This window comes from Triturus cristatus, chromosome 10 (assembly GCF_964204655.1).
Source record: "Triturus cristatus chromosome 10, aTriCri1.1, whole genome shotgun sequence".
Classification (NCBI taxonomy): domain Eukaryota; kingdom Metazoa; phylum Chordata; class Amphibia; order Caudata; family Salamandridae; genus Triturus; species Triturus cristatus.
This window is the reverse complement of record NC_140593.1, coordinates 857,641,348-857,659,980: the sequence shown is the minus strand read 5'-3', so window position 1 is coordinate 857,659,980 and position 18,633 is coordinate 857,641,348. Positions and strand designations below refer to the sequence as shown.

The 18,633-nt window shown below is 46.4% G+C and overlaps 1 protein-coding gene across 1 annotated transcript in view; it reads left to right on the top strand.

The window, feature by feature from the left end:
* Positions 1-18,633, top strand: part of ABCB8 (ATP binding cassette subfamily B member 8) — a 432,700-nt gene that overhangs the window by 187,341 nt on the left and 226,726 nt on the right. The window contains exon 10 of the mRNA XM_085628480.1: positions 17,506-17,539. Coding sequence (XP_085484606.1) covers positions 17,506-17,539 — 34 coding nt within the window. The remainder of the gene's footprint in view (positions 1-17,505; positions 17,540-18,633) is intronic.

Below are 18,633 nucleotides of genomic sequence, written 5' to 3'. Positions count from 1 at the left end.
ACGCATCCTTGCCTAATACCACGTTCTATTTTAAAAGGAGATTTGCATTCTCCATTTGGCCCATATCTGATCTGTCCATACAGATCAGAATGTATCTGAATTAAAAGGGGCACCAGAGAGTTTTCCACTCCTGTTTCAATCATTCTATTCCAAAGTTTGGTTCGATTTACACAGTCGAAAGCTGAGGTAAGATCCATAAAAGCCAAATGTAAACAGTCATTCCTAATCTTCGTATACTTATTAAATATAAAATTAAGGTTCAAACATTGTTCAACTGTCCCCCTACCTTGTCGAAAGCCATATTGGACATCGCATAAAATGCCCTTTTCATTTGCCCATACCTCTAGTCGATCTAAAAGAACTCTGCCAAAGATCTTAATTGTAGAGTTTATCAGGGAGATAGGGTGATAAAGCTTGGGGTTGGCTCTGTCCCCCTTCTTGAAGATGGGGACGATGGTTGAATGTACCCATGACTTCGGGGGCCTGATCCTCACAGCACTCCTAAATACGTTTAATAAGAGAGGGGCCCAGAGCTCAATGTTATCCTTTAACAAATCAATAGGTACCCTCAGGCAATCAAAAGTGTTACTAGTAGGAATGTTGTAAGATTCCTTGACCAACTGAGGAACACTGGTGTGAGACACTAAAGCGGGGCAAACTGGAGTGGAGAATATAGATGTGATTATAAGTGCGTATAGAAAAAACCCAAAGGGAGAGGATCAATATCAGAGGAAACTCACTTTATGAAAGAAAGTATCCTAACCAGATAAACAGCAAAAGAGGCATTATTAAAAATGTTCCCAATACAGTCATCCTCCAAATATTTAGGTGCCTTCCCCAGCCAGGAAACCTATGAACCATGTTAATGTGATTGAACAAATGAAGTGTTTATTCCAAATGTCCTTCAAGCCAATAAACAACCTTGTTTCTAAGTTGAATAAGATCCTCCTTAGACCCAGTCAGCAGACTTGGCATACTAGCCAGGATTATCACAAATGCGCTTGCAGTCAGTGGTACATCTAAAATTCATCAAGGTGATGCCCAAATTCTTCCGGGGACACCCGCATCGCCAGTAGAGACACCCAAAGTCAGAGTCGCAGATATATTTGCCGATCCTTCACAATAAAGACCAGACTCGAGCCCATGTCTACTAAGCAACAGAAATAGACTACTGTCTTGCACCAAGTCAAAGATCTCCTAATGTGGCTGTATTGTCTCCCAGAGTCGTGGCCAGTCGTAGAGTGTTTAGGACCCACAGGTGGGCACATATCGGCCGTAGAGGATGCAACAGAGAACATTGATACATTGTGGTTCTTATTAGACGAAAAATGGGCAGAGCAAAATTTAAGAGTCTCTGCAATCCTAGTGAGTCTCTTATTGCTTAAAGCAGATGATTTAACAATGAGGGATTCTAATTTAATTAGAAAGAAACTACTAATAGAGTTATCAGGAAGTTCATTATTTCAACTAAGATCGCAAGAACTTCAAATAGGTTCTTTCGCGGACCCATGCCCCTTGGTTTTTCTTTTCTTTTTGTTGGGAGCAGTAGAATCCATAGTAACAGCAGAAATAGTATCCCATGACTGGTGCACTACAGCTTCAACTGTGTGGATATTGCTAGGTGGCAGCAAAACAAGGTTAGGAATAACAGTGTGATTGATCTCAGATATTGATAAAGGACTCCTAGCATCCTTTATCCCTCAGGGGTGACAGTTTGGTCAGTTGTTCTTTCCGGCTCCTTCAGTCAGGACCCTGGAGTTTTCAACTCTGACTAATTTTGACTTTTTCGACAGAAAATTACTATTTTTCTGTCACAACATGTTTTCTCTTTTTTACCCTTGTCCTTCCTGTGGCAAGAAGAAGGCCAGGACTGACACACACTCAGTGTGTATACTCTGCCTACCTGAATCTCACACCTCTGAAGCTTGCCAACACTGCAAAAAACTGTCTAGGCGTGCTCTTGAGGAGAGAGAGAGAGAATTTGTCTCTAGGGATTCTCAGAGAAGCAAAAATCTACTTCCAGAAGAAGATCTCTGGTGAGGCAGAAGAAGAAGAGGTCTAGATCGACGTCGAGAAGTAAGGTCCCGATCTGTTCCCTATCTGCGTCGGGGATCGGTCTTGAATAGGCCTCCTGCGGTGAAGAAACGGGTGTCTCCGTCGTCGAGATCAATGGTATTGTTGCACCCCACGACAACGAAGAACAGACCGAAGATGATGAGTCACTCACAGGTATCGGATCAGCCTCGTCAGTTGACGTCAACTCGGTGGCTTTCAACGTTGAGGAATCGGTCTCCGTCGGCGTTGGCTCAACGTTCTACGTCGAGGCACGGGACTCAGTCGGTGTCATAACCTAGACGTTCAACGTCGAGGCGCTCAATCCAGCATCAATCCAGCTACGGTCGACGTCGAGGCCCAGATCTACACCAACAGCTTCAAATCAACATCGGTCAACTTCCAGTAGACGTTCGCAGTCGACGAAGCATCGCTTGACATCGAGACATCCGTCTCTGTCGGTAACTGTACAATCGACGTCCAGGCATTAGCCATCGAGATCGACGTCGAGAACTAAAACACAGCCGGTGCATCAATCTCCTTTGGTTACATTTCTCCAGACGTCGAGAGTTCAGTCGCCATTGGTGATTCAAGAGGCAGTGACTCCACGTTTGATGTCAAGACACTCGCACCAGTCGATGTAGACCCATCATACTGGATATTCTGGTCGAAGAAGGTTAAGACGCACAGCGTTATCAGCCTTGAGGTCACTAGAGGTTATCATATCGACATCGAGCAGCTCAGCGTGATCTCCTGAGCGTCACCATCCACAGGTGACAGAGACTCCTACACAAGAGGAGACAAGGAGGCAAACATCACCCTCTGTGCATCTTTCTCCTACGTGGATGTTACCACTGTACCACTTGCAGAATTCTACAACGGGGCAGGTACGAGAACCACAGGACTACTCCAGTCCCCTACACAGGTCACCACTGGCTTGACTGGTTCATGCAGTAGATCTATCACCTACCACTCCCTTGAGGGGGCGAGATTACGTTCCTACAGTGACAGCTTCCTCAAGAAGGAGGTCTACATCTCATGGGCATCGGAGAAGACTCAGATCACCTATACGTTCGCCTTCTTCGACTCAGTCTTCAAAAAGGGACTATTCTCCGACCCTAACAGGCAGTCCACTTTTGAGGTTCTCTCCAATGGATGATGGCAGTACCTTCCAAGATGTACTGGCCGGGGGGGAGCATAATTGTGCATTGATATGCCTACCCCCCAAACTTTATCCTCTGTGATTTTTGAAACGTTACACCAAAGATGAGCGGCCAGGCCTTTATTGGCTCTGGTACCGGGGCTTCTGTAGCCTGTTATGGACGTGTTCTTCACACTAGTAACACTCAAGACCGCACCAGCAAGGATCTTGAAAAAATACAGGCCTCCAGAAGAGGATCCACTTTTCTTTAAAGCTGATCCACCTTCAGACTCTGTAATCATCGCAGCGGCTAAAAAGACGCACGCAGTGGCCTCCTCCTCGACAGTGCCTCCCGATAAGGAAAGCAGGGCACAGGACTCTTGGGGAAGAAAGTCTGTGGTACTTCGGACTCCATGCTGAAGGTTTCCAGGCGCCTCAGCTCTCTTGGGGCGCTATAATAGGGCTCTGTGGGACTCTTTAGAAAAGTTTAAGGACAAACTTCCCAAGGAGGATTGCAGAGATTTTTAGGAGGTGTTGCAAGAAGGAGGCTGGCCAGAAGTATCTCATGGTTAACTGTGTCGAAACCAGCGGACAGGTCAAGCAGAATCAGTATTGCTGACTGCCCCCTGTCCATCCGCATTTGAAGGTCATCCAACACGGTTACCAGAGCAGTCTCCGTTCCATGCCCTGAACGGAAGCCAAATTGCACGTCCCCGCTCTATGATCTTTATTGGGTAGGGCAGCAGGGAGATATCTTCTCCAATCTTCTCCAAAGAGGCCTCTATAGTCTCCTTACCAGGCGAAATATCATCGCTGTATAATCTACACAAATGCCTACAAGCTTCAGCACACAATTCTAGGTTAGTGTCTAATAGAGCTCCTGTTTCAGCATCCCTCAAATTTCGGATTAAGTTTCTCAACATTTCAGTTTTTGCTTTCCCGGCCAGAAGCGAGCTGCACCTCTCACCAGATGAACAAGCATTTGCAATGCAATAGGTCTCGCATTTGCGAGAGTTTCAGCTATTGGCATTGTAATGACAATGCCGTTTATTTATGTGTTTTGAAAACCTCTAATGTGGTGCGTAAACACAAATTCTTTACAGCATGCAAGGCTGGCAGTAACTGTGTCTCTTTTACCGCCAGCCTGGCTTCTGGTAAGCATAGACTACAAGTACAAAGAGGCACAGTTACTGCCAGCCTTGCTTGTCGTAAGAAACACCTATGAGTACAAAGTGCGTGTTTACACAATACTTGCAGGTTTTCAAAACACATAAATAAAAGGCATTGTCATTTTCAATGTCAAAAGCTCAAACTCTCGCAAATGCGAGACCTATTGCATTGCAAATGCTTGCTGCATATTCCGTTAAGAAAAATAAATAGGTACAAGCTAACAGGCTATAATCTGGGTTTTTTGTGTAAAAATCAGTAAAACGTACAAATTGTGCCTCAATTATTTCGTACCTGAATCCAGAACGAGTTAACCACCTCCAACAGGGAATTGTTGACTCCTGAGCCCCACCAGCCACTGGGGAGTCAAGGAAACCTTGAGAGTGTTTGCTAACCACGTTCAGTGATCAGCTGACTGGGACAAAGGACAGGGAGGTGAAAAGACAGGGTTACCAAGGGTGATACTACCCAGTACAGGCCACTTGCCGCAGAAGCTGCAGAGAAGGCCTGACAGGCAGCAAGAGCAGTGTAAAGGTATAGAGTGAAGTAAGGGAAATGAGAGAAGCGTGGAAGGTAGGAGACGAGATAAACGTGGAGAGGGAGGGAGGGAGAGAGAGAGAATAGGAACTGAAAACAAGAGGGAGTAAGATGTAACAAAACGGAAGGAAGGAAGAGAGCAGGGACGTAACGAAGGCCCCTGTAGACCCTGAGGTGCAGGGGGTGTGACTCCTTCAGGTGCTCCCAAACCCTTCAGTGGGGCAACATCCTGCCCAAGCCGAATGAATAATTTTAGAGCTGGGAGCCTCATAAACCCTCTTCACATTCTGCATTGGTTGGGGGGCATTATTTTGCGTTATGACACTGGAGAGAGGAGAGTACTGAAAGGAACATGGTAAGAGGTTGAAAACAGAAGGGAGGGGAGCAAGGGGGAACGTCCCAGCGAGCTGCAGGTCGCTCAGAGCCAATGCCCAGCACAGGGGGTGCATTTAAGATCGGAGCTGGACTGAAAGGAGAAGCAGCAAAATAACTCGTCAGATGAAACCCACCAGCAGGATCGTGTGTAAACCACTGCCAATACTGCGGAATCTGAGAAGCTTTGGCAATATTACCAAACCCCTGCGATGCCAGTAATGCTTTTAAATAAACAATGGCATAAACAATAAAAGTGAAATAATTCTCAATGGAAAACAGGGAGGATTTGGGGGGAGAGCGTGGGTTCATAGGAAGGTTGGGAGAGTACGCGAGAACATAGAAAAAACCCACAAAAACACAGGGCGCCGAAGGAAGGGGGGTTGGGGGGCAGTATAAGACAGAGCCGGTCAGAGAGAGAAATAGGGTCCTGACGGGAGGGCCGAGAGTAGACAGCAAGAGACATGGAGGAGGAGGGGCGTGTAAAGTTAGAGCAACAAGAGGAGGAGAAAGGGGGAAGCGGCCATGGACATCTGCCATGGAGGACTGGCGCCTCCCGGGACGTTGTAATCAACCCCAAATTGAAACTCCAATGTTAAATTGCTCCATACACAGGTTATTTGTTTTGTCACCAATTACCTCGTTTAAAACAAATATATCCACCCCCCCCCACCCCCTAAGTGAACTATGCGCCCGTTTCAGATAGTCAGGAAAAAGCGACACTAGAAAAGGGGAGAAGATGCATTTTGAACTTGCCCATTGGGTAAACATGGACATTTTAAAATCGAACAATTCAAACCTGAAATAAAGACACTACATACTTACAGGTTTGTTGTGTCTGCTGCGTTTGTGCTTGCCAATAAGATGATCCGTACCCACTCGGTAGTTGTCCGTAGCTTGACTGCGTGTTAGCAGATTTTCCGTAACGCCCGTAGCTCTGCTGGCCATACTGTGGTTGGCTTGTTGCGAATACCCCTGACCCGGCTGGGATGGATAAGCCCCGTAACTAAATAGAAGAGATGCTCTACTTTGAATTGCCAACATAGTAGCTTTAAAAGTAAAAACAGTGAATGGAACTCACCCGTGAGCAGCTTCCTGTCAATAATTTAAAATTATAACAAGCGCGCAACTCCATGGCCGCCACAAACTGCAACACAACGGAAAGCGGGAGGGGGGCGGGGACAAAGGGAACATGTCAGTACCACGAGTGCACATACTTCCACTTCAGCTTGCCCCCTGGTAATAAACTAACAGGAAATAATTATTCACAGTTTTAAACATGTCTGCAGGCTATGAAACTTATTTGTCAAAAACAGTGAATGAAGCTCACCCCTGAGCAGCCGCGCCTCCATGGCCGCCACAAGCTGCAAGACAACGGACAGCAGGAGAGGGGCGGGGACAAAGAGAACACGTCAGTAGCACGAGTGCACATACGTTTCACTTCAGCTTGCCCCCTTGTAATAAACTAACAGGAAATAATTATTCACAGTTTAAAACATGTCTGCAGGCTATGAAACATATCAACTTATTTGTCAAAAACAGTGAATGAAGTTCACCCCTGAGCAGCCGCCTCCATGGCCGCCACAAGCTGCAAGACAACGGACAGCGGGAGGGGGGCGGGAACGGGAACACGGACAACGGGAAAGGGGGCGGGAGGATGGACAACACTGACAAGAATAATGTAAATTATAACAAGAGCGCACCTCCATGGCCGCCAGAAGTTGACAGACAGCGGGAGGGGGGCGGGACAAAGGGAACGGTAAAAACAGTGAATGAAACTCACCTCTGAGGAGCCGCGCCGCCACAAGCTGCAAGACAACGGACAGCGGGAGGGGGGCGGGACAAAGGGAACGGTAAAAACAGTGAATGAAACTCACCTCTGAGCAGCCGCGCCGCCACAAGCTGCAAGACAACGGACAGCGGGAGGGGCGGGAACGACGGGGACACAGACAACGGGAAAGGAGGCGGGAGGATGAACAACACAGTCAACGGGAGGGGGGCGGGAACTGGAAACTAAAAAGCCAACACTTCCAAGCTCTGCAACTAGTGGTGAACGGCGGTGGAAAATAAACAAAAAGAAGTCCCTAAATGAGTAGATAACACTGAGCAGCGGAACTAAACTGTAGTTGGTCGGTGCTGCTTCCTGCAAAATGGAAGCAAAAGGGAAGTGACGTTTCGGACCACCAGCCAATTAATGAGCTCCATAAAAAGAGCAATGCAAGATTTAACCAATGGCAAGCTAAAAAACAAATATAAACACAATGGGTGGAGTCTCACCACTAATACTGACTACTTGATGCCTCGTAGAGGCAGCGCATGCGCTGCCCATGCGAGACCTAAAAATGGTGCAACTTACTTACTCTCCATCTGTCAAGCAATCTTTTGTCAAGTTGCCCCTGATATTCCGCCAGGAGAACTTTGAATTCTTTGCTAAGACAAGAAACTCTGCTTAAACCCTCGGATGATGACTTTTGGAGGTCATGTTCCTTAGGCTTGATCTCTTTAATCTGTTCCTCATCCTGCAGCTTCAAGGCCCGCCTCTTCCCCACCATTACTGAACTACCTATTGCTTATCATCTATCCCAGATGACTTGGATTTTAGCTGAGCCAATATTAGCCTGAAAAAATATAGTAGCCTCATCCCTTACACTTGATACGACAACCTCGTCTAACAAAATGGTCCTATCCAAGGTCCATTTCTTCATACCTGTTTTACAATGATGCCTAAGGGAGAGGAACACTGCTGAATGATCTGAAAGAGTGGCGGGCAGATGATTAACTTGTTGAAAAATAGAGTAAGCGCACTCATGTAGTTCAAACTAGGTAATCCAGATAGAGCAATATATGGGTGCAGACGAGTAGATCCCCCTGAGTAGGGATTAAATCAGGCGAAAGCACGTTCTAGACAAGAGCGTGTCACTCGAATTGCACTCCGATAAAGAAATCAATCATGCGATGGTAAATTCTGTGGTTTCAAGTTTATTCATGTGAATAGTTCAAGTGAATACTTTGAAAAGTCTTTTCAAAGTATTCACTTGAACTATTCACATGAATAAACTTGAAACCACCGAATTTACCATCGCATGATTGATTTCTTTATCGGAGGGCAGATGATTAACCTCATCTACCTCTCCTAATAGGTCCTGATCTATCAAGAAGTAGTCAATGTGGGAGTGATGGTGATATTTTTTGCTGTAAAATGTGAAGTCTCTTGCCTCCCCTATCTTACTTTGCCAAATATCTACCAGATTAAGCTCACGGATCATGGTCTTCAAAATTGCAGAGGTTCTAGTGGGGCTAATATACTTAACTTTAGAAGTTCTATCCAGGGTCTTATTTTGCACTATATTAAAATCTCCAATTATTACCGGAGCAGTAGCCTGTAAAATACAGAATTCAAGTTTCACTAAGGCTTCTGGAGAATCCTCATTCGGACCATAATAGTTGACACATACTATTGGTATTCCCTGTATCATCAAACCAGCAGCCAACCACCTGCCGGAGGAGTCCAATTCGTAGCTTAGTATCTTTATGCCCGAGTTGTTTCTAATAATTGCAGCCACCCCACTTGAGTTACCTCTCTGGTCGGAGCAAACTGCTTCCTGGACCCAGCCCAATTCATTAAAGAAAGACCTGCACTCCTCCCGTTCCAAGCGAGTCTCCTGAAGTAAAATATTGTTTGCCACACTATTCTTAAGGAATTCAGAGACCTGGGCCAACTTCTTTCCGGATCTCAGACTGTTAACATTCCAAGATATGAAATGAACCAGGTTTAATCTACTCATCTTTCCATTTTCAGTCCCCGACCCCGTATGCCCCCTTTAACGTATCATCATAATCGGCTGCCACAGAAGAGTTTGAATAACCCACAAACGCTGGAACTCCAAGGAAAAATGACAGGACTAGGACATTTTTTTCAATTCTTTCCCCCGTGCTCCCTCCACCCAGTGCATCCCACCACCCACCCACCTCGGGGAACCCCCTTTCCTATCCCTAGGCGAGATGATCGCCTTTCGGAACCCCCGAGCATAGTGAGGGAATCAAGACAAAAAAACTAAACATTAATTAATAAGAGAAAATGAAGGTGTGACTAAAAATCCCAGCTATATTGCTGCTTATAGATGCGTTCATCTCAATGTGGCTGGGACCAGAATTCTCCAAGTCTCGACAATCCACTATGCACAACCATTCATCTGGGCTAGAAAAGAGTCCACCTCTTCTGACTCTCTGATATTATGCATTTTGTTCCGCCACATTATCCTCAACATCGCAATGAACTTCATCTGCACCTGAGCGACCTTGCTGTGTAGGTGATTCATTTTTTAGCCCAGCTCCCATTGTCTCTGTGCAGTTCTCCTCCCAACATCCGATCCTTTTTGGTAGCTGAGGTCCCCATATTTCAGGGAAAGCTCCTTCAAGGCACGTCCCAGCACTAACTCTTTAACAGTGTAAGAGAGAAAATTGAACAACATTTTCCTTGGAGCCTTCCTTGCTGGGTTTAACCTAAAAGGGTCACTATGCACTCTTTGGATTTCTCTGTCCGAATCGATGTCTGGCCTATCATGCAGTAGACCTTCCCCCAGAAGTTTACAGACAAAGCCTTTGATGTCATTTTTTCCCAAGTTTTTAGGAATGTTAAGGAGTCTTACATTGTTACGCCTGACATGAATTTCGAGCCTCAACAGGTCATCTTGCAGTGACTTATTCTGAGTTTTAAGATGCACAATATCACTGGTGTTCCCAGCCAGGGCAGCTGACGGAGACTTTATCTCACCTTCAAGGACTGAGGTACGTTGGGCAATACCATCTAGTTTCTCCTCAAGTATCCCACATTTTTCCTGAATGCCCTATTGATTACCTTCGGAGATCTGAAAGTTTCCCAGAGTATCTTCTCTCAGGGTAAAAAGTAGATTCTCTGGCTGGTTTCCTGGGGGGAGACACCTCTTGCTGGCCCTGATCTGACCCAGGCCCTCCATTGCCCTGCATCAGGCTAGGAGTCAAATCCGTAGCTCCCCCCCCCCCCCCATTGTGTGATCCTGTGTTCCTTGGATGTCTCCTTGATTTTCCGCCAACAGGGAGAAACGATTTTCCAGCAACAACGATTCAGCTTGGGAGGAAACCTCAATAGCTGTGCTCCCTGCGTGGAGGCAGCAACCTGCTCCATGATTTTAAAGTAAGACCTAAGTGAGGGTAGAGGCTTAGGGAGTAACCGCCCTTCCTTTGGTCCACACCTCTTAGCTCTCACAGTCCCTTTAGATGCCTTTTTTTTACCGGGGATACTACCAACGGTTCTCTGATTGTAGGACCCTTTACCTTCCCAAGGTCACTTTTACTCTCTCGCCCGGTACGTAGATGATTCCTAGTCCTTGTATGAGGGGTTTTTGACCCACTAGCAGGTAGAAAAGTGCTAGCTTTACCGCTACTAGGTGACTGCACCAACACTCCTCTAGGACATTCAGCCCCCACCTCCTCATTCACCGAACTCATAGGAAGAAAAGGTACCTGTGAGGGGGGTCGTTTTCCATCCACCCTCGCTTTACCTTTACCTCCCTCAAATACTGCTGCTGTGTTATCTCCTCTTTAACCAGGCTTAGTGGCTTCTTTCTGAGCCCCCGAAGACCGCATTACAACATTTGCCTTCAGGATACACGGGTCCTGTGCTGACTCTGCCACCACAATATCGGAAACTGGCTAGAGCCGCCGTCACACTGGACTTCCGCAGCAAAGATGCCGCCCAACACCAATTCACCCTCAAAGTGCTGATGCCGGTGGATTCCGTGGCTGTGCCCATACGCATTTTGAAGGGACCTGAATCAGGTAACCGTACACAGAGCGCCGCACCGCACCGCTAAAGTCTTATAAAGCAGCCGATAATCGCTTCACGCCTTCAGATGACACTCGGTCGGAGAATTTGCAATGCTACGTCCTGTGCCCTGCCATTTTTGGTGCTTTGCAGCAGTTTTCAGATCTTCTTGGAGTTTCTTGTTACACAAATGGGTGTAATTTCTGATATCTGTTTCCCTTGTCTTCAGTGCTTGATTTTGCTCGCGAGAAAGTGTCATACATAGTCATTGAGATATCACTCATAATTACACTGACATTATGAAAATGCCACACATGGCAATCTGAAACCTTGGCAGCTATGTTGAGTGAGCATTGGGTGAAAAAAACAAGACTGATCACACCGCCCTACCTTTTGGGGAGCACTGCATCCGTACTAGAGACCTGCCACAGACTTGCCCTAACTATAGAAGAATGAGGGTCAGAGGGTGAGCTTAGGGGTACCCTTGCTTGTAGGCATAGTAGCCATGTGCTAGAGACTCGTATCCCTTGCATCTTGTAGTATGGTAAGTGTATTTAAGCACTTTCTTTTTACAATGAAAAGTATTGGATTGGGCAATCATGTATTATCGGATGGTTTTTTGTTGAGTGCTGATCTAGTTGCACTCTCACACCAAGCTCACCGAGAAGCCTGTGACTGCTCATCATCCCTAACACTGGAAATCAAGTGCTCAAGGGGTTGCACTTGGCCCACTTGGCAGATCCAAGGGAAATCAGTGGCAAAATATTTCAGCTCCCACAGCCGAAGCCCAGCAGTCTCTGCTTATCCTGTGGCACCTCAAACAGGGTGTAACATCATATAGAAAACCCTCAAATCTAGTTGCTTCCTGATCCCTTGCCCCCTCTCCCCCCAACCCCCAGAGGCCAGATTTGGAATTAATTCCCCACACGGGCACCCAGGGAGAGCTGTTGGGGCCTTTATGGGTAGCGGTTCAGGCTGATGCCACATCAAGCCCACCACATTGTTCGGTGTTTTTTAAACCCTGCCTTGTGGGCTTTCTGCCCCCATGGGATGGCACACTAGAGTTAAACCTCCCAATTTGCTTCCCTGGTGGGGTAAAATAGACTGTTTGGGCCTACAGAGACCTGATTATTGAACAAACTGATCCCCATCTCATTTCATTCATGACCTCCCTTTCACCCCTGCTCCCCCGGTGTAAGTAGACTGTGGGTAAACCCCAATCTGCCTCCAGTGGGGGGCAGAACGACTGTTTGGAGTGTAGGCATGACCCAATGCCAGGGCAGAGGCCATATTATTTGTATATTTTTTTTTAAATACCCTGCTGCCTGGAGTCAGTTTGGGGCTAAATCCCAATCTACCTCCCCAGGGCTACAGAAAGACTGCACTGACCCTTCATGGACGGGGGAGCGATTGCCTATGCCTGGGCCATTGCTCTCCTAGCCTTTCAATTACCTGGTGGTCTATTAGATGGATCCCTACTCTGGGACCCCCTTCCAGAGGCAAACCCAGAGCAGGTATCAACTAGGGGGACGCACCTCCTCCATGGTGATTGAGACTCTTGCTGCCTTTTATTTTCAGCCAGTATGACGTCAGCACACCTTGCACACTGCTAGCCGTACAGACTGATGGTAAAAAACAATATTGGGCTGCAAGAGAAACGTTCTCTCGCAATTCCAGAGATGAAAAAAGAAAAACAGGAAATCTTTCTGGTGTGACCACTAGAGGGATTTTCTGTCTTCAGTCGGAGGATTAGACTTTCTGTCCTCTGTACTGAGTCGATTAAGGTACATGCCTTTTTCATTAACAGAGCAGTTAATGTCCTTTAGATTTTGCAAGTTAGTCTTGAATTGCAAAGTTGTAGCCTTCAGTATGGGTTGGATGATAATGTGAGATCCTATGCCTTAATTAAAAAAGCGGTACAAAAGGGGGTGGTGATGGACTGAGCCTCAGAACCAATCAAACACTCACACCCAGTCAACAGATCTGGGTTTGATCCATCACCGTTCTTTAGCCCACTCTGCCACCCCAGTTCAGACATGGCCATATGCAAATCAGCCTGACCCTGTGCCTCATGGGAACAGTCCAGCCCGAACTGCCAAGCCATGCCTTCCCTGGACCGGAAACAAGCTTCCTAGGACCGGTTTCTGGCATTTCAGCCGTCTTCAGCCAGGCTTGCTTGAAACTAGTGGCAAAGTGAGCAAGGGACTCACGTCTGAGCATACCCTGCCAACTTATGGCGAACAAAGCGGTACAAAAGGGGGTGGTGATGGACGGAGCATCAGAACCAATCAAACACTCACACCCAGTCAACAGATCTGGGTTTGATCCATCACCGTTCTTTAGCCCACTCTGCCACCCCAGTTCAGACATGGCCATATGCAAATCAGCCTGACCCTGTGCCTCATGGTAACAGACCAGCCAGAACTGCCAAGCCATGCCTTCCCTGGACCGGAAACAAGCTTCCTAGGACCGGTTTCTGGCATTTCAGCCGTCTTCAGCCAGGCTTGCTTGAAACCAGTGGCACAGTGAGCAAGGGACTCACGTCTGAGCATACCCTGCCAACTTATGGCGAACAAAGCGGTACAAAAGGGGGTGGTGATGGACGGAGCATCAGAACCAATCATGAATGTATGTCATTGTTCTGCATTCTGTCCATCAATTGTTGTTTTTGCAATTGTCACCCCGAGTGGGACGGGTATGCTCAGACGTGAGTCCCGTGCTCTCCATGCCACTGGAATCAAGCTATCCTGGCTGAAGAGGGGTGAAACCCCGAAACCGGTCCTAGGATGCTTGTTTCCAGTCCAGTGAGGACCTGGCTTGGCAGTTCGGGCTGGACTGTTCCCATGAGGCACAGGGTCAAGACTGATTTGCATATGGCTGGGTTCAAACTGTAATGGCATGGTGAGCAAAAAAACGATGGATTTAGGCCCAAATCTCTGTACTGGGGTGAATGTATGACATTGTTCTGCATTCTGTCCATCAATTGTTGTTTTTGCAGTTGTCACCCCGAGTGGGACGGGTATGCTCAGACGTGAGTCCCGTGCTCTCCATGCCACTGGAATCAAGCTTTCCTGGCTGAAGAGGGGTGAAACCCCGAAACCGGTCCTAGGATGCTTGTTTCCAGTCCAGTGAGGACCTGGCTTGGCAGTTCGGGCTGGACTGTTCCCATGAGGCACAGGGTCAAGACTGATTTGCATATGGCTGGGTTCAAACTGGAATGGCATGGTGAGCAAAAAAACGATGGATTTAGGCCCAGATCTCTGTACTGGGGTGAATGTATGACATTGTTTTGCATTCTGTCCATCAATTGTTGTTTTTGCAATTGTCACCCCGAGTGGGACGGGTATGCTCAGACGTGAGTCCCGTGCTCTCCTTGCCACTGGAATCAAGCTATCCTGGCTGAAGAGGGGTGAAACCTCGAAACCGGTCCTAGGATGCTTGTTTCCAGTCCAGTGAGGACCTGGCTTGGCAGTTCGTGCTGGACTGTTCCCATGAGGCACAGGGTCAAGACTGATTTGCATATGGCTGGGTTGAAACTGGAATGGCATGGTGAGCAAAAAAACGATGGATTTAGGCTCAGATCTCTGTACTGGGGTGAATGTATGACATTGTTCTGCATTCTGTCCATCAATTGTTGTTTTTGCAATTGTCACCCCGAGTGGGACGGGTATGCTCAGACGTGAGTCCCGTGCTCTCCATGCCACTGGAATCAAGCTATCCTGGCTGAAGAGGGGTGAAACCCCCAAACCGGTCCTAGGATGCTTGTTTCCAGTCCAGTGAGGACCTGGCTTGGCAGTTAGGGCTGGACTGTTCCCATGAGGCACAGGGTCAAGACTGATTTGCATATGGCTGGGTTCAAACTGGAATGGCATGGTGAGCAAAAAAACGATGGATTTAGGCCCAGATCTCTGTACTGGGGTGAATGTATGAAATTGTTCTGCATTCCGTCCATCAATTGTTGTTTTTGCAATTGTCACCCCGAGTGGGACGGGTATGCTCAGACGTGAGTCCCGTGCTCTCCATGCCACTGGAATCAAGCTATCCTGGCTGAAGAGGGGTGAAACCCCGAAACCGGTCCTAGGATGCTTGTTTCCAGTCCAGTGAGGACCTGGCTTGGTAGTTCGGGCTGGACTGTTCCCATGAGGCACAGGGTCAAGACTGATTTGCATATGGCTGGGTTCAAACTGAAATGGCATGGTGAGCAAAAAAACGATGGATTTAGGCCCAGATCTCTGTACTGGGGTGAATGTATGACATTGTTCTGCATTCTGTCCATCAATTGTTGTTTTTGCAATTGTCACCCCGAGTGGGACGGGTATGCTCAGACGTGAGTCCCGTGCTCTCCATGCCACTGGAATCAAGCTATCCTGGCTGAAGAGGGGTGAAACCCCGAAACCCGTCCTAGGATGCTTGTTTCCAGTCCAGTGAGAACCTGGCTTGGCAGTTCGGGCTGGACTGTTCCCATGAGGCACAGGGTCAAGACTGATTTGCATATGGCTGGGTTCAAACTGGAATGGCATGGTGAGCAAAAAAAGATGGATTTAGGCCCAGATCTCTGTACTGGGGTGAATGTATGACATTGTTCTGCATTCTGTCCATCAATTGTTGTTTTTGTTAATTAAAAAAGCAGCAAATAACAAAGTGATAGAAGAGGCGCTTGAACTAATCTCAGCCACTGGAGATTGCTTGGGGCCGTATTCCAGTCCGTCATTTTGCCCACCCCGTCCTATGCCACTGGAGGAAAAGTCAAGCCATGTGCAAATGAGTTTTGATCCTACTACAGTAGGAATAGCACTGCCTAGCCAGGTCCCTAAAAGCGGGGAACAAGTAACCACAGGCTGGTTTTGGAATATATGACGTTACTTCGCATGCGTTTAGTACGCATGCCATTACTACGCGGTCGTTAGTACGACCGCGTTTTTAGTTCGCATACCTTTCCTACGCAATTCAGAACAACGAATTGCAGTAGGGGGTGCTGGATGTTGGAATAGTATAGTTTACTATTCCAACTCCAGTCTATGCGGACACTAGGGAAGGTGTTGGATTTTAAATCCAACACCTCCCCCCCCTAACGCAAGTCGCTGTTCCGACTTGCTTAGGAAAGGTATGCGAACTAAAAACGCGTGCGTACTAACGTCCGCGTAGTAATGGCATGCGAAGTAACGCATGCTAAGTAAACGCCGTTTACCCTGGTTTTGTCCTACCCAAGCCTCATCTCTGAGGTATAGATTGGTTTCTCCCTACATGCCACTCTAGACGGAGACAAGCCACATGCTTATCGGTCTTGGTCCACAGGACTCAAGCTGTACCTCAGAGATGAGGCCTTAGTAGGCTGAAACCGGTCTGAGGTTGCTTTTGTTCCCATCTGAAGGAAAACCTGATTGATGTACCCTCTCTTTGAGCGGGTACCCTATCCTCGACCATTAGTCTTGCAAGAGTTATTTTCCTGTGTAATTTTCCTTGAAGATCTAAATGTGCTTTATTGTTGTTTCGTGCAAATGGCTTCAAAGCTGTGTGTTGGTACCTACCCACCTTCCCTGCTCCCGCTTTCTTTTAAAAGGCATTTACAACGTTTCTTTAGAAGCTAGTGGCTTTATCATTCATAGAAATACATTCTTGCTTAATGATTCAGCACTTATTATTTAATTTAATTTTGAATTCCTCTCTTTTAAGGCACACATGTCCTGCTCTTACAGCTGCCCATAAATAATTGAATAACACAGTTGCTTTATTCCGAAATGTACGCATGATCACACTTTGCTCTCCCCACTTCTAGTGAGCTAGATGGAGAAATGTAACTGTAACATGCATTACATGTTCATGTTTTAAATTGCAGAGCAGTTGTCTATTGCAGTTGTTTTATATGTATATGTTTACTGCAGAGTTGTCAGTATAGATTAGATATTGTCAAATGCAAGTTTTTAAAATTTTGAAAATAAAACAAGCTCTCTCTCCTTAACTAGGCAAAGAATAATACGCCCGGCCTTCTGTGGCAGAGTAGGTAGGGGTTGAAGCTTCCAATACAGCTTGTGATATAGTAGTCTTAATGCATGGCTGGATAGACTGGCTCATGATGCTAACTAAGTTCCTGGCATTACTGCTGTGGTTCTCCATTTAGTGTATCTTCCTTAACAGCCTTAAACATTTACTATCTGCCTCTGGGATGGATCCAGATCCCTTGCTGAGCATGAATTATTCTTTGTTGAATAATAACAAAGAGGCCCATCATGAAGAACTAATACAACAGTTAAGTACGTTTCCCTTCTCCATCATGAGATTTTCACTAATATCTATGAATAAAAAAATGTCTGCCTGCTTGTGTGATTTAACCCCTCCACTGTTTGAAGATGTTTATAAAACCATTAAAATGACCTTTGACAAAAGAATAGGATTATATATATGTATGTCACTTCTCCTTTTTGTTTTTGGGCAGGTCCATGGCAAATATTTCCGTCCTTTTTGGGCAGGTAGGTGTGCAGTTAGAGTATACTTAAATGTGGAATATGTTGATGATAAAGCTACATTGCCTACTGTCTGAAGGAATTACTAGTTAAATTGAGACCTTGAAGTACACACACACACACACAACCTGTTTTTGGGTCCTCTAGGACAATTGGCAAATACATAAATTCCATGAAAAGCCAAAATTAACAAATCCTCTGTGAGCTGTACAAACACTGTCCTTGGTATCCAGGAATCCTTTAAGTGCTGCCTCATTTCTTTTCATGTTTTTTTTTGTGGCAGACTGCTGTGTTTCCTTTTTTTTTAGAGATCTATCCCTGAAACCTAAAGGCTTTCAATAGTAGCTGAGGTAACTGAAGGCTATGTCTACAAACACCTCCATCTTCTAGCTGATGTGGGTAATCTATGCCTAGAAAAACGCATTCAGTTGAAAGGGATTGGTACATAGGGTTCAGTTTCTGTAATTTACAAGATGTGTTTAAGTTGGAGTTAGTATCTTTCATTTTTAGAAGATTGATGCATCTACTTTAGCAGAAGGATTTTGCCCTCATTTGACTTTCTTTGATAATTGACTCACTTTAGCAGTCCCAGGCAAGTCTCCTGCCCTCAGTGGCGTAGGAAGTGGGTGTGGGCCGCCCTGGGTGTCATCACTGAGGGTGGTGACAAAATGGCACTGAGGGGGGTGACAAAGTAGCAAAAATATGCTTAACTATGTTTTTTTTCCTTATTTTAATAATTTGAATGAGAGCGAGGGGAAGTGACAATAAAATTCTCCGCACTGGGTACCACCTGACCTTGCTTTACCACGGCCTGCCCTTCCATCACCTCATTTTTATGTGGAAGAGTGGTTTCTTTCTGTTGCTGTTCTCATTACCTATCACATTTGTCTCTCCTGCATTGGCCAATCACATTTCTATTTACTGCTTCCATATTCAGTCAGAATTCATCTTCATACCTGCCTCCTACTGTATTACCCTGTTCTGCCCATCCTCTCCTCCAGTTCCTGCCTGCTCCCTGTCTCGGTTTCCCTTTTCCCACCTTCAACCTGCTTTTTGTCTCTAATATCTCTTCACTCAACATGCTTCTCTCTGTGTATCTT